The following is a 16,126-nucleotide window of genomic DNA, read 5'->3' as shown; positions in this document are numbered from 1 at the left end:
AGTCCAATTTTGAGATTTTTGACTAGTGGCTCAAGAGGAGAAAATAGAAAAGATCTGGCGAAAGAAGAGAGGACTTGGTGGTGGGTTAGCCATAGATAATAAGACTGCTGCTCAAATTTGCATTGAACTTTTAAAATAATCTAAAGTCCATTATCAGATGGTGATTAAGTGCTAGAGTGCCGGGAAAGGAAATTTCTAGAAAAAGGCATTAACCTAAGGGTCTCTGTGCGCTGAAAGTCGTCAAAGGAAACACCTTATGCATTTTATTTTGGCCACTTAGGGAAAATTCTTGAACTCAGACTGAAAACACAAGGCTTTTCCAAAATATATTCTCTATTTAAAAAATTGAGTGGGGGGGCACCTGGGTGGCTCAGTCGTTAAGCGTCTGCCTTCGGCTCAGGTCATGATCCCGGGTTCCTGGGATCGAGCCCTGCATCAGGCTCCCTGCTCGGCGGGAAGCCTGCTTCTCCCTCTCCTACTCCCCCTGTTTGTGTTCCCTCTCTCACTGTCTCTCTCTCTGTCAAATAATAAAATAAAATCTTTTAAAAAATAAAATAAAAAATAAAATAAAAAATTGAGTGGTGGGCAGGTATTGAAGCCTTTCTCTTAGAGATGGAATACCTGATCAGAAGGAGCGGAGCAATCTAGAAATAGTTATCAAAAGTGATGCTTTTTTTTTTTTTACTTAAAAGATGAAACCTTATGAAACATGAAAGAAAACCACTAAGAGATATAGAGCTCGTATATCTAATTTGGAAGTCAGTGGAAAGAATTTGTGAAATTTTATGTAATCAAATATGTTGTGTTTAGCCTCTGCTTCATTTCAGGGATATTATAAACCCCTGTATGTGCTTAGCTGATAAAAAAAGGGAATGGAATCCTACCCAAAAGTAAGTTTTAGCTAATGAGAACCAGGTAGACCTCTAAAGGTTATATAATCTAGTTACATAACTTTAACAGGACATGTGCCTGACATTAACTGAACCTACGTATCCTAAGTAAACAAATATATTTTCCTACCTGTGTAACTTTATCTTAATGTAAACTGAGAAATCTAATCTTTTACATTTTTTCACATGATTGCCTCTGTCTTTGCTAGTGACTGTGGCTATTCTTTTTTTTTTTTTTTAATCTTTCTTTCTCAGCCTCCAATCATCTGTGAATTATCCTTTGTATGTATTAGGTTGAATTTTGAAACTCATTGCCAAAAATGTGCCTGGAGACCAGGTTGCTTACTCCAAGGCTCTAAGTTGCTCTGATCAACCCAAGACCAGGGCACCAACTGTCATGTCCACCAACAAACAGCTAGAAATCTAATCCAACCCACCTACCCCCCTTCCAAGGAGACTTATTTTATGACTGGTTAGGTTCTAAAGTCATGATGTATGGTCACATCCTCGAAAAATCCCTTAAGTCACCCACAAAATACAGCACACATACTCTGTGTATATCGTGCCATCTCTCATAAGTCTAACACAGCCAGATTTTTTTCTCTAGCATTGTTTTTCTTCAGCGAACAAGTGAAGTATTTAGTTTGCATTTGGGAACATGCCTTATGGGGGGAAAAATGAATCTTTTGTTTTCCTAAGAGAGTGTAGTTGAATTTGTGTTAGCTAAATGTGCGCTGACATGACTCTACTATATTCCACTCCCGAACATTCCTTAGATCCACCTTTTCATTCCTAATTCTTCAGCATCTTCACTGGGTCTTCCTAAAGGCATTCATTCCTTTTCATTCCCCTCAAATGGAGGCTGTTTATTTTCTCTTCACCTGCATCCTGCATATGGGCGGAGCTGGCCTGCTCATAGCCACCATGTATCTGTACCTCTGCGAGGCCATTATTCTCTGCTCTTTTGTAGGAACTGCTTCTTTGGGGTTCATACTGCCTACCTAGTCTGTTCATCCTCACTGCTGTCGTCTGCTGACCTCATTCTGATCATTCCTCCTCATTTGGTGAAGACTTTAATATCTGACTCATTGTCATCTTCTTGACCCCCAAGTTTTGCCATTATCTTTTTTTTTAAAGATTTTATATTTTTATTTGACAGAGAGAGAGTACAAGCAGGGGGCGGGGCAGGCAGAGGGAGAGGGAAAATCAGGCAGAGGGAGAGGGAGAAGGAGGCTCCCCACTGAGCAGAGAGCCCGACACTGGGGCTCAGCCCCAGGAGCCTGGGATCATGACCTGAGCCAAAGGCAGATGCTTAACCCACTGAGCCACCCAGGCGCCCCTGCCATTAGCTTATTTGACTTTAGCATCCATGTGAACTACCCATTAAGCCCTGTCCCTTCTCAGTCCCTGACTTCTCCAACTCCAGTGATGTTTTCCTCTACTCCCTTTGAGCCACCAACTCCCACAGCACATCCTGGACCTAGGCATCTGGGAAATATTAAGTGCAATAGTTCAACTATCTGACTTAATCTCAACTCCTGACCTTCCGACTACTCGTCATTTTTGGACTTCGGAGGGACCTCCAGTCCCTGACTCCTCTGCTTTTTATCTGAGAGCCACTTGCCATCTTCACTTCTTTTCCATGATAGCTTGGACTCTATCCCTTCAGTGCTCTTTATTTCATTCATTGTCTCCTACTCTCTCCTCCACCCCCGTAGTGTGGCTTTGGTTCCCCACTCCAGTGAAACGTCTCTCAAGGGAATCAAACCACAACCACCTTGTTGCTATTACTACTTAAATGTTTAATTCCTTACTAGATTTGTATTTGGAATTTAAGAATTCTACGATTCTGCCCTTTTTTTGAGACTAGTCTTAGCCTCTACATAGTAAAAATCAGTGGGTTTCACAAACAATATATTTTTTTAAAGATTTTATTGATTTAAGAGAGAAGGAGAGAGAGGAGGGGGGAGGAGCAGAGGAAGAAGCGGACTCCCCACTGAGTGAGGATCCTGCCATGGGGCTCTATCCTCTAAGACCCTGTGATCATGACCTGAGCCGAAGTCAGATGCTTAACTGACTGAGCCACCCAGGCACCCTTCACTAACAATTTTTTAAAATCGATTATCATTTTATAGGCTAAATATCATTTAATATAGTGTATTTTTCTTCCTTATAAGCTTTATTACTAAAATTTACTTTTCCAAAGTAGACTAATGAGGTCATTGTGCACTATTTATATTAACTTATAATGTTATAATTAAGTATGAAAAACATTATGTACATAATTTATTAATGCATTTCTGTGGTAATCAGTTTTAAAGCAGTTTTAATTCGTGTTTTGCAGTTGAAGCTTTATACCAAACTACATACCCAGAATATCTCCAGTACATTTACTTGGTGGCGCCCATATCTCTTATGATGTTGAACCCTATAGGATTTATCTTCTGTGAAATCCAGAAGTGGAAAGACACTCAAAATGCTTCTCAAAACAAAGTGAAAATTGTAGGACTTGGACTTCTGCGTGTATTACAGAATCCAATAGTATTTATGGTTTTCATTGGTATTGCCTTCAATTTTATTCTTGATCAAAAGGTGCCCGTATATATGGAAAATTTTCTAGATGGACTTGCAAATTCTTTCTCTGGAGCAGCTCTATTTTATCTTGGTCTTACAATGGTGGGAAAAATAAAGAAACTGAAGAAGTCAGCATTTGTTGTACTAATTCTTCTCATCACAGCTAAACTGTAAGTTTCATTTATTTAACTGGGGGACTGTACTTTGTGAAAGTCTTATTTAGCCAGTTCATTAAATGTGTCTGCAACTATTTTCTCTTTTAAGTAATCTGATAGTAATACTCCCTCCTAACTGAGTAGTTGTGATTTAAAGGAAAATGTGATGTTGGTATATTGTGGAAGGTTGTTGCCTTATTCTGTGTAGGTTATTCTTTCCATTTTACTGCCAGAAGATAAAGACAATTGGTTTCCCTTTAACTTTTATATAATTTTACTTAATATCTCCTAATGTCCCAGTTTGATCATATTTTTAAAGGAAATTTTATAGGATTTCTGACTTTTCCAAATCTTTTAAAACCCTATTGGTCATGATGGAAACAATAATTTTGAATGAAGCCTTTTTTCATAAATTTGGGCAAAATATTCTATAATTCAGTGGGTGGTCGAACTTTCTAAATAGGAATGTCCATGCAAATGATTACCAACTATCTAATCCTAGCCTATCAAATAAAGTTTTTATTAGTTCCTTAATTAACAGTTCTTCAGCTTACTTAGTTCATTAGCCATGGAGTTATACTTCATGGTGTAGGTGACATGATTTTACTGCGACACTACCCCAAGGCACTTGGGGCATACTTAACTATTGAAATTAGTTCTTGTATAGGCAGTTAAATTCATGAAAGCAGTGCAATATGAAATAGTGTCTATATTTTCAAAATAATAAAAATGAATATAACTTTTGAAAATTATTTATGGTGTGGTGTTATGTTCATTGGAAGCAAAGTATTAGTATTGCCGCAGTAATAAATATGGTTCTAATGTTAATAGTATTGTCAACCTCAACTTAGAAGTAGTATTTAAATATTCTCATTTTAAAGATCTTTTTTCTTAAAAAAATCTTTTTTCTGTGTCTTTGATCCCTATTAGATATTTTTATCTATTTTTTAAATTAAAAAATACAGATAAGAGCAGTTTTTTTTATTCCATACTAGAGCATATCTCTAGGTGCTACTGTGACAATGTTACCAACCCTGGCCTCGGTCTTTTTAAAGGAAAGCTTCATTAGCTCAGCTTCCCTTATATGCTCTTTCTATGGAATCCTGAAGGATTTGTTTAATAATTGACTCTCCACCAGGTCTGGGTTTCACTACTTTTCTGCTCTAGCTCGGTTGTTTCAATTCCTCTGCCAAACCCTTCTGTCTTTACAGTGATGAAGAGGTAGTTGTAAGATGCCTGTTTTTCTACTGGCTTTCAGAGTCTAATCGAGTCGCACTGTTATCAACACCTGAACCATTTAAACCCCAAATCATGATAAAGATCAGGGGTTCTTTCCAAAAAGAAGTTTGGTAATTTTCTTGAAAAAAAAGTTTGCTCAGATTATCAATCTTTTTTTTTCTTTTAACATTTCAATTTTCTAGTAGAGGAAACAAGAAACAGCAACTACAGTTATAACTTTTAAAAATTTTTTTGAGAGAAAATGATTTGTAGAACCAAAGCTGAGTTTTTTTCTTCCTAATCCCTGATGTTGAAAGCATTTTTTTTTAAAGATTTTATTTATTTGAGAGAGAAAGAATGAGACAGAGAGAGCATGAGACGGGGGAGGGTCAGAGGGAGAAGCAGACTCCCTGCCGAGCGGGGAGTCCGATGCGGGACTCAATCCCAGGACTCCAGGATCATGACCTGAGCCGAAGGCAGTCACTTAACCAACTGAGCCACCCAGGTGCCCTTGAAAGCATTTTTTTAAGAATATTGTTACACCTAAGTGGCTCCAAGTTGAACTCTTGATTCTTTCAAAATGTTCACAAGTAGGCATGCAGAGAATAGGTGCATGCAAATAGATATACCTTCTGGGCAGGAGAAGAAGAATAACCTAATGCCAAGTTCAGTATAACAATCGCCCCCTTGGGGACCGGCATACTTTGATATCAAGTGAATGACCCATTTCTTGTTTTTTCAGCCTGGTGCTTCCACTTTTGTGCAGAGAAATGGTGGAACTCTTGGACAAGGGCGACAGTGTAGTGAACCATACAAGTTTATCAAATTATGCATTTTTGTATGGTGTCTTTCCTGTAGCACCAGGAGTGGCTATCTTTGCAACACAGTTCAACATGGAAGTAGAGATTGTATGTATATACTACTTTCTAAGTTCGATTGTATGGTTAGTAGAAAAATGAAATTTTAAAACACAGAAATCAGCCTTCTTTTATGAGAATTTGATAGGTGAAAGCTACTTCACTGTAAATAAGGAAGCATCATGTAACATCAGGTAATAGTTATTTAATCTGGGGTCTTTTCTCAGTCATCACTTTTTTCATTAGTCTTTTTTAGTTTTAAATATTTTATTGTTGTACTTCTGTGGAAACCTACGGGTTATTTATAGAATGGTAACTTTTGAAATTTTAGATAAAAGAAAATCTGTTTCATTCACTGTTAATTCACCAGATGTAAAACACCACATAATCAATTGCAGTAAATAGCTAAAATCAATTAACACCAAATTATTAACAGTGTCTAAGCATATTGCACGTTATCTATAGCATTAAATGTTTTTGAAATAAAACCTGAAGGAACTAAATTGTTTAACAAAGGTTAGTTCTGTTATTTAATCTGTAAAATGTTTACTGTGATTTTTTTTTTTTCAAATTGATTTTATTGCCCTGTATTTTATGAAATAGTGTGGAAGGAAACTGGTCATCAGTTTAATTAGATCATTAATATGGTTTACTTTCTAGAACCTAGAAGATAACCATCAGCTTGGGATGTTTAGTTCTGGTTATGTGCAAATATTAATTGAGCGTAGAGTGGAAGAGGAGCCAAAGGAACTTAACTGTGTTTTCTTTTAAGGACTCTCAGAAAGGGGGAATATAGTATTAGAGAACATGCTGGAATTTATGATGTCTTTTTCCCGACTCTTGCTTTTATTTTAGAATGCCTTAGTGTGCTGTGGCTATTTAAAATTTAGGGGTCATTGTTTAATTGAGACTATGACCCTTTTCTCAATTTGATTTCATTTTTTGCAGATAACCTCAGGGATGGTAATAAGCACATTTGTGTCTGCACCAATCATGTACGTTTCTGCCTGGTTACTAACCTTCCCCACTATGGACCCTAAGCCATTGGCGTATGCCATCCAGAATGTTAGTTTTGATATAAGTATTATCAGCCTTGTCTCCTTGGTAAGTACGTCTCACTGTAAATATGAATGAAAACGACAGAATGAGTTTGAAAATAGCTTGGTAACAGAAAGTTAGGGATTTAAAAATCTATTTTAAAAATCTCTTATGCAAGAGTGAAAGCTAAAGCCTGCCCATAAAATGTAATATCAGCCTTCTGAGTTGTGTCTTTCCTTTTGAAAGTTAGGGTCGTGGAGCAGACGAGGCATGAGATTTAGTCAGACCTGGATTGACTTTCGGTGCTATCACAAACTAGCTGTATATCTCAGCCTTTCTAAGCTCCAGTTTTCTCAGCTAGGACATAGAGATACAAATTTTACCTATTTCCATGGTTTTTTTTTTAAGGATTACATATGACAATATATGTGAAAAGCATCTGCAAATGGCACATCGCTCTACGAATACTATTAGTATTAGCTAATTGTAGAATCATGGGGTAGGGAGAGATGTCCAACCACCCATTTAATGCTAATGAATCTTTCTGGAGGAAAAAAAAAAAGGAGAGAGAAATCTAGTTCAAATTAAATACTTAAACATTTGACAACTAGAGTATCTTGTAGCTCGAGTTGCTTATGGAATTCAAGCAGTATTCTGGCTGGAAAAAAAAAACAACTTTATTGTTAAAGGAAGGAGGTAGAGGTGAACATGTATATGGACAACAAATAAATGTGTAATGTAATTTTTGGGAAATTTCACTTCTGTTACATATTCTTAAAATTTGTGCTCTTTGATAAGAGGACAGTCTAGGGAGAGAGATGATAGAAATTTTGATTGATAGGGAGGGGAGAAGAAAGAAGGAAATCACCCAGCATACTTAGCTGGCCACTTTAGAGGGAGAATAGAAACCCAATCCTTATAAATAAGAGGAATGCAAGACAATTCGTCTTAAGCTGGGCTATCTGCATTGTTTGAAGTAAGACTGCCTGGAATTTAGATAACCGCATGAGCCAATGGTGGAGTCAAAAGAAGAAAACTTGGAAGAATGCGCTGTAACTGTGTCTCCCACTAAAGATCTTTTCCTAAATAGTTGACTGTGAGCCTGTCCTACCCCAGCCACCCAAGGTAGGGGAAGTTAGAACATGGCCTTGATCAAGGCATTAGTCCTTAAAGACCCTGTCGTTTTTTTAAAAGATTTTATTTCTTTATTTATTTGTCAGAGAGAGAGCAAGCGAGCACAAGCAGGGGTAGCGGCAGGCAGAGGGAGAAGCAGACTCCCAGCGGAGCCGGGAGCCGGATGTAGGACTTGATCCCAGGACCCTGGGATCATGACCTGAACTGAAGGCAGACACTTAATTGACTGAGCTACCTAGGCGTCCCAACCCTGTCATTTTTGAAGAGTTAATTTACGATAGGATCTCTCCATGCTTTGATTTCCCCAAAATATAAATGACATATGATTATTAGTTTCAGGAGTACATCGTAGTTATTCAGTATTTTTATACATTATGAAATGATCCCTGTGATAAGCCCAGGTACCATTTGTCATGATTCGAAGTTATTGTGATGTTACTGACCGTGTTCCCTATGCTGTACATTACATCCCCAGGACATACTTGTTTTATAATTGTACTTCTCAGTCCACCTCTTCTGTTTCACCTGCCACCCAGCTCCTCCCCCTCCTGGTGACCAGCAGTTTGCTATATCTATGAGTCTGTTTCTGTTTTGCTTTGTTATTCGGATTCCACATAGAAGTGAAATCATATAGTAGTTGTGTTTCTCTGACTTGTTTCACTTAGCATGATACCCGCTAGGTCCATCCATGTTATTGCATCTCCATGCTATTTATTGTTCTTTGGGTATGGTAATTTACCTTAATATTATTTGGGGAACTAGGCAGATTAAAGTAAATAAAATATTGGAATTTCTTTCTGAACCAAGATAAAGAGAATCCTTTAAAGAAGCTAATTGATGAGTTATTTGATAAGTAGTTATGAAGGTTAAGGAGACTGAATAACTTTTGAACCTTTTGTCTTTAAGATCTGGTCTCTGGCTATTCTTCTTTTGAGTAAGAAATATAAACAGCTCCCTCATATGCTTACAACTAATTTACTCATCGCTCAGGTTAGTAAACATACAGATACTTAGAACTATGCTTTTTTTCATTGATTATTCTACTACAGAGGAGAAGATTATGTGGCTGGGTTTTCCCAGTTATAAAGTTGAAAGTATTTTTTTACCAATTGCAATCCATTACAACTTGATTACAATTAATTTATCCCTAACTTATTATACACCACCATAGGTCTTGAACTGTAGAAAGTTGAGGCTAATAGTGGCGTTCAGGGATAATTTTGCATTTTTTGATAGAAATAACTGAATCACTAAAAATTGAACTCTTACAATCTTATTCTTCTGTCAAATCTTTGCATGTCTCAAATTATAATGGGAAGAGGTTTAGCATTTTTTTTATGTAAACCATTACTAAATATAGGGTTAGTATTTAAAATGCTGTTTGTTTTAGTTGAATATGTATGCTGGTAAAGACTATAAGAAGGGCTTTTATCATAAAACTTGAAGTTTTAGTATAGCTAGCATGATAATTACTCAGCAGTTATTTAAAATGAATAATTACAATGAATTTGCCATGAATAAAACAGTTGTCTGACTCCCGTGAATATGACTGACTTTGTTCATAATTTTTTCTGCAGTCTATTGTCTGTGCCGGAATGATGATCTGGAATTTCGTTAAAGAAAAAAATTTTGTTGGACAAATTCTGGTGTTTGTTTTATTGTACAGCTCCCTCTATAGTACCTACCTGTGGACAGGTAAGATGGATCATGAACGGAAACTGAGGTCTTCCATCGTGAGAAGCTATCTGAAGTCTCGTAATCCAGGACTAATGCATCCTCTCAGGCCCTTCTGCTCACTAGCACAGGCAGTGTGCAAAGCCAAGTTCCGTTTCCACGGTATAGAGAAATAGTACTCTATTTCTGCCCGGATGCAGGGGGTTTCCAGTCACATGGGTCTTTTTCCTTGGAATCTTTGGCTCTTGGCCACGGTCAGCACAGCTCCCTTTTGGAAACAGCAAGAGATCAGGTACTAGAGGCAAGTGGAGAAAGGAGGGAGAGAATGGCAGAGATGTATGAGGCATGTGAGGTATGTCCGAGAGCTCACTATCAAGAGTGCAGCTGAACTGAGTGAAGAATTCTGTCTCTGCCTCCAGCAGGTAGCTTAACTTTTGCAATCTCAGTTTCCTCATCTGTGAGACTGAGTTATCACACCTTACAGATTTATTTGAGAACTAAATGGGATATGGATATTTATGCCTGGTATGCGGTAGGCAGTCAACAACAAGAACTATATTACTAAACAGCAAGGAAAGTGGTTATAGGAGAACAAGAAACGTAAGGAATAAAAGGGTATGGAAATACAAGAGTACCCAGTAAGAAAGACTATTTCTCATTTCAACTGGCTCCAAAAAAGACATTCAAATATTTCAGCATATTGTCATTTTGAAGTAGAGTGTTTAATTTGGATGCATACATTCTGGTATGTTTGTGAAACATTCTGTGTGGCTGTTTTGCATTCACACCACAAATGTGAACCTATGCAATGGCACATAAAAGGAAATTGTAGCACGGTAGGGCTGATTATAACCACTGTTAGGAGGCAGGTGTCAGGAAGTGGCTTCAAGGGACAAGCCTTTGATTTCATGCCTTCAAGATCAAAAGCAGGGCTCATCTAAGTCAATAGCCTTTTGAAGTGAAGCAACAATGTGGTGAGGAATTATAGAACGAAAAATTCAGTACAAACAGGAGAAGGTGTGTGCTTTTTAAAGGCATGTATCTGTAACCAAACCAACGTGAGTTCGCTCCTTGGTGAGTCACAGGTAGAAACTACACCAAGTGAGTTTTTGCACAAAGGAAACTTTATTTGCTACAAATAAGGAGATCATGGGGAATAACTTCCAAAACTGTGACTCCCCGAGCAAGGGTGAATGGGTTCCTTTTGTCTAGGGTTAGGGTGAATATTTAGATAGGGAAGACTTGTCATCGTATGTGTCGATGTGGGCATCAGGTCACACGTGCACGTTAAGGAGATGTGCCTGTTGGTCATCCCAGAGGTCCCTCCGTAGTCCATCTGCACAGGTGCGAGTTGGGGATTTTGCTCAAGCTGGTCTGGGTGGCCTGGGCCACCTGTTGCTTCCTCCATTGCTTGAGGGGTAGTTTCAGTTTGCATCATGCGATGTTATGCCTGTGGGGTCCTTTGCCTAAATTAAGCTGGAAAGAAGAACTTAAGGAAAAATGTGGGACAAAGTTATATGGGTACAGGCAAATGAGCAGTAAAGGTCAGGTCTTGGGATCTAGCTAGTGACACATCTTGTGTAGCATTAGAGTTTTCAGGAGATGTCAAGTAAAAGGGCCTGAAGACTTTTTTTTCCCCAGATACAGATGGGCAATTTGATCTCCAATACTTAGGTTTATTAAGGTTAATTAATAGGAGAGCAGCAAATAGATCAGTGTATCAAAAATCCCCAAGTGTTCCAGAGACCTTGTTCTGAATTCCTGGATCCCAGTGAAGGTGCCCTTTAACCGTGAGATTATTATGCTATAACAGAATTTTAGACCTAAAGTGTCATTTTAAATCATCCCATTCATTCATTTTCAGTTTCACTCGTTTGCATACCATCTTCACAATTTTTGCCGTGTCTGCATGCCACTTGTCCTTTTTTTATTTTTCCTTAAAATTCACTCACTTTTTTTACTTAAATAAATTGAGCCTTATATTAATAAAATCCCAGGTTTCGTGTGCTAGTTTTTCACATACATGTTAAAATAAATACAAAACTGGTCAAAAAATTTCACCCTTATACCACCTATAGTCCCTTACACTTTGGAAACACTGGTGTAGTGTAAGTTCTTTATTTTTCAAATGAGTTCAATGAGACCCAAAGAGTTTAACTGATTCAAGCAGGAACTCTCACACAGCTTCTGCCAGCAAACCAAGAGAGACCCAGGGCTAGTCTTTGCATAAGGCAAGAATGATGACCTTTAGAACTTCAAAGAGTGCCCTCACTACCATAACAGTTGGCACACTGTTGTGTACCTTGTTTCTCTGGCACTTTGAAAACCTAGAACTATAGAGTGCACAAATGTATTTAGGAAGGAGCAGGGGTATTAAAATACCTCTTGAGCTTGAGTAAGGTGTGGGTGCCCTGTAAAGAAAAACAATTCTCAAGAGCCTCCATGTTCATTTGTATTATTCTAGCACAGTGTTACTTAATCTGTACAATGTTAGGTCTGGGTATGAGTTCCTTATCTATAGCTAATATACAGCTTTAAAACCGAAGCAAATTCACAGATGAGAGTCCCAATTACAAACTCAGTAATTCTAATTAGCAACATTCATGACATGACAAAGGATCTTGTTTTGCTCATCTGAATCACAACTTGAAATGTAAAATGGAACTCATTTCTCTGGTTAGGATTTTTTTTTAGCGTGGCTTGCCTTTACTTTCTTGTGTGGGCTTATGACTGGTTCATCTCATTGCTTTTCTCTCTTCAGACTACCACAGAACCTTCACTTGGACCATGTGTTGTGATATTTGGCCTTCACTTGGCTCAAACTTAATGTTAAACCAAATGTGAGCTCTGAGATCATGAGACAGTGCTTTGGTTATAAGATGGGCATCTAGATGATTATCATTGAAAATATACCAAATACGGGGTGCCTGGGTGGCTTAGTTGTTAAGCGTCTGCCTTCAGCTCAGGTCATGATCCCAGGGTCCTGGGATCAAGCCCCGCGTCAGGCTCCCTGCTCGGCGGGGAGCCTGCTTCTCCCTCTTCCATTCCCCCTGCTTGTGTTCCCTCTCTAGCTGTCTCTCTCTGTCAAATAAATAAATAAAATCTATAAATAAAAAAAGAAAAATATACCAAATAGGCTTAAAATTTCTCACAGAAATTTCTAGATCCCACAGAATATGTCTTAAGAACCCAAGGGGGTCCATGGATCTGAGTTTTAGGAAAACTGATAGAGTTTGTAGTCCTGCTCTGCCCTCTGCTGGCTATGTGGCTTGGGCAAACCCTTGCGTACCTATCTATAAAATGAAGGTGTTAATTTAAAACAGTGATCTCCAACTCTGAAGTTCTAAGATTCTGTAACTATGTAGGATTTATTAAATAGGATGTTACTTGTATAAGTAATTGGGTTTAAGATAAAAGGAACGCTCAAGAGCTTTAAAACATTTGTTTTTGTATTATTAATATTATATTAATATTACATTATATTTGTATTAAGATCTGTCCTTTAGACTTGGGGCATTTTCCAAAAATTAAACCTGGGTAAGAATTGCCTATACTTTCTTTGCACCAGCAGAGTGAGGGTATTTTTATTTTTAGACTTGTTTGGTATCCAGTTAAAATTTTTTCTTAACAAATATATAGATTCCAACACCGGTCAAAAGAATAAGCTGATTTGGGATTTTGAAAACGTCTTCATATATAAAACAAGAAGATTTGAGTAAAGAAATAATACAGGAGGGAAAACACGAATGATTTTGAGACAAACTTGCTTCAAAATATTGGGGACAGTATTTATTTAGAAAGAGTAAATTCTAGGGCCTAAACCACAGACTATCATTGAAATAAGCTTGGTTAAAATTCTATGAGGTCTGACCAACATCGAGAGTAATTATCTACCTTTCAACTTCTGTTTCTTGTTCTTAGGCCTTCTGGCAATTTCTTTGTTTCTTTTGAAAAAGAGAGAGAGTGTACAAATTCCTGTTGGAATCATCATAATATCTGGCTGGGGGTAAGTTGATAGTTTTCTGCTGGCTTACATGTTTCCATATACATGGTTACTCTTCATCCTCTCGTTCTTTCTCTAAACCTTATCACAGAATTCCTGCTCTTCTTGTTGGTGTTCTTCTGATAACTGGAAAACATAATGGAGACAGCATTGACTCAGCCTTCTTTTATGGAAAGGAGCAGGTACGAAGAGGTTACAGTTCTGTTCTTGGGAACATCTCTTTTTCGCTTGTTCCTGTGTTTTGCTATACTTACATTAAAAGTTATTTTGAAAATCTTTTTTTTTAAAGATTTATTTATTTATTTATTTAAGAGAATGAGAGAGAGAGCGCACATGAGAGGGGGGAGGGTCAGAGGGAGAAGCAGACTCTCCGCTGAGCGGGGAGCCCGATGCGGGACTTGATTCCAGGACTCCAGGATCATGACCTGAGCCAAAGGCAGTTGCTTAACCAACTGAGCCACCCAGGTGCCCTGAAAATCTATTCCAATTTGCTGCATATCCCACTCTGCAGTCCTATATCACTTTAAGTCACAACTCAAACTGTGGTAAAGATTTTATAGGTCTACATCCGTTTTTGGTTTTTTATTTTTAAAGATTTTATTTATTTATTTGACAGAGCGAGAGAGCACAAGCAGGGGGAGCAGTAGAAGGAGAGGGAGGCTTCTCACTGAGCAGGGAGCCCAATGCGGGGCTCGATCCCAGGTCCCCAAGCCGAAGGCAGACGCCCAACCATCTGAACCACCCAGGCGCCCCTACATCTATTTTTAGCTGAGGATCTCCAAATGCTTGAAACTTACTGGGTCTTCTTAAACTCACTTATGAATTATGTTTCCTCTACTGGAGGAAAGAGTGATTAATTTAAAGCTATTTAATAAGTTAGCAGTAATAATAAAAGCCATGTTCTTGACTTTCAATCCTATTATAAATATAAATTTAAGAACAGTAAGTATCTGGGGAAAAAGGTGCTTGAGAAGCCATAGTGTATCTGCTGATGAGAATTCTCTAGGGTTAGGACCCAAGGATGTGTGTTTAAAACAAACAAACCTTCAAAAGATTTTGGTTTCTTATCCTCTTTTTTCTGTTTTGTAGTTTTGAATTTTATTGGGTTGTGAGAATAAATAAGATTACACATATAAAAGAGTTCGACTAGTGCTGCCCTTTGTTAGTATTCAATTAGTATTAGCCAGAATTATTTATGGTTAGTATTATTACCGTAACAGTCTCTAGTTGAAGTACGCTTGAATTACAGATTAAAGCAAGCAAACACTTTGAAATAAAAAAGGTCTGTAAGCAGTCATTTAGCTTACTTATAGAGGAAACCAGTGACACTGATGGATAGTGATGGATAGAAGCATCTAGAAATCTTAGGATTCCAAGCAAATCCTAATTTCTCTTCAAGTAACCTACTCCCTTTCATATTCTTACTCTCTTTGGAAAACCACTGTTCTAGAGCATTTATAGCTGTGGAGATATTGCATTTCCCACCAAACAAAAGTTCCCTTAAGCTACTCTACTAAGATGATCAAGCTGGGACTGTGAAAAGTGGCCTAATGTCTCTTTGCAATTTTGGCAGATGATCATCACAGCAGTCACCCTGTTCTGCAGCATCACGATAGCTGGCATATCACTCATGTGTATGAACCACACCACCCAAGCAGGACACTATGAAGGTTTCGACCAGTCTCAGAACCACAAAGCAGCAGAGCCTGGGAACGCCGCTTTTGAGGAGAGTCCAGTGCCAGCAAATGAACCAGAACCTTTTACAAGTTCTATCCCAGAAACAAGTATGATCCTGACATATAAAGAAATTCCTACGTGCCCGCAGAGCATGTATCCTAAATGTTTTGCTTCAGGGAACTCTCTTGAACTATATCTTGACTATCACGTGTATTTGTCAAATGAGGGACTTGAATAATAGTCAATAATAGAAAGAGCTTGTGAGTTCTTCATTAAGAGTCACATTAATAAATCTTTTATGAGGATAATCTTATGTTAAATCCTAAAACTTCTTTGGACCTGAGAGTTTAGGAGAAAGTAACAACTGAAGGAAGTCCCTTTCTAGGAAACTAAGCACTTAAAACACTTGTAAATTGGACAATAGTGTATCAGGTGAGCACCATCAATAAAATGAACTCCAGGAGATCTGGTTAAGCAGAGTCAGTAATAGTCAGGAATAGGCAAACCATAGTCTGCAGGCCAAATGTGATTCACCACCCGGTCCTGTGTGGCCCAAGAGCTAAGAATAATTTTTACATATTTAAAGGTTGAAGAAAAATTTCTAAAAATTTCTAAAACTTGGAAGCTATATGAACTTTAAATTTCCGTGGTCATAATGTTTTATTCGAAACCACCTGTGCTCATTCATTTATGTATTTTCCCTGGGCTGCTTTCACGCTATGTTGGTAGAGTTCAGTCATTCATCAGAGACCCAGGGGCCTGTAAAGCCCAAAATATTTATCATCTGGTCCTTTACAGCAAATGTTTGCCAATCCTCTAAGTAAACATATGTTCCTAACTAGTAACTTTGTTAATAAGTGTTAACAACTGTTGTGGGATTTGCTTCAATTTGTGAAGGGAACTCAG

At 37.9% G+C, this 16,126-nt stretch overlaps 1 protein-coding gene across 2 annotated transcripts in view; it reads left to right on the top strand.

Moving 5' to 3' along the window:
* The window catches only part of GPR155 (G protein-coupled receptor 155), a 44,510-nt gene that overhangs the window by 9,724 nt on the left and 18,660 nt on the right, over positions 1–16,126 (top strand). For both annotated transcript variants that reach the window (XM_027590432.2, XM_027590433.2), the window contains exons 3-10: positions 3,235–3,634; positions 5,580–5,745; positions 6,643–6,798; positions 8,773–8,856; positions 9,444–9,561; positions 13,462–13,546; positions 13,635–13,725; positions 15,117–15,327. In XM_027590432.2, the coding sequence (XP_027446233.1) occupies positions 3,235–3,634; positions 5,580–5,745; positions 6,643–6,798; positions 8,773–8,856; positions 9,444–9,561; positions 13,462–13,546; positions 13,635–13,725; positions 15,117–15,327 (1,311 nt within the window). The remainder of the gene's footprint in view (positions 1–3,234; positions 3,635–5,579; positions 5,746–6,642; positions 6,799–8,772; positions 8,857–9,443; positions 9,562–13,461; positions 13,547–13,634; positions 13,726–15,116; positions 15,328–16,126) is intronic.

The sequence above is a fragment of the Zalophus californianus genome, chromosome 3 (assembly GCF_009762305.2).
Source record: "Zalophus californianus isolate mZalCal1 chromosome 3, mZalCal1.pri.v2, whole genome shotgun sequence".
NCBI lineage: Eukaryota > Metazoa > Chordata > Mammalia > Carnivora > Otariidae > Zalophus > Zalophus californianus.
Note: the sequence above shows the minus strand (reverse complement) of the source record. Positions and strands in the feature narration are given on the sequence as shown.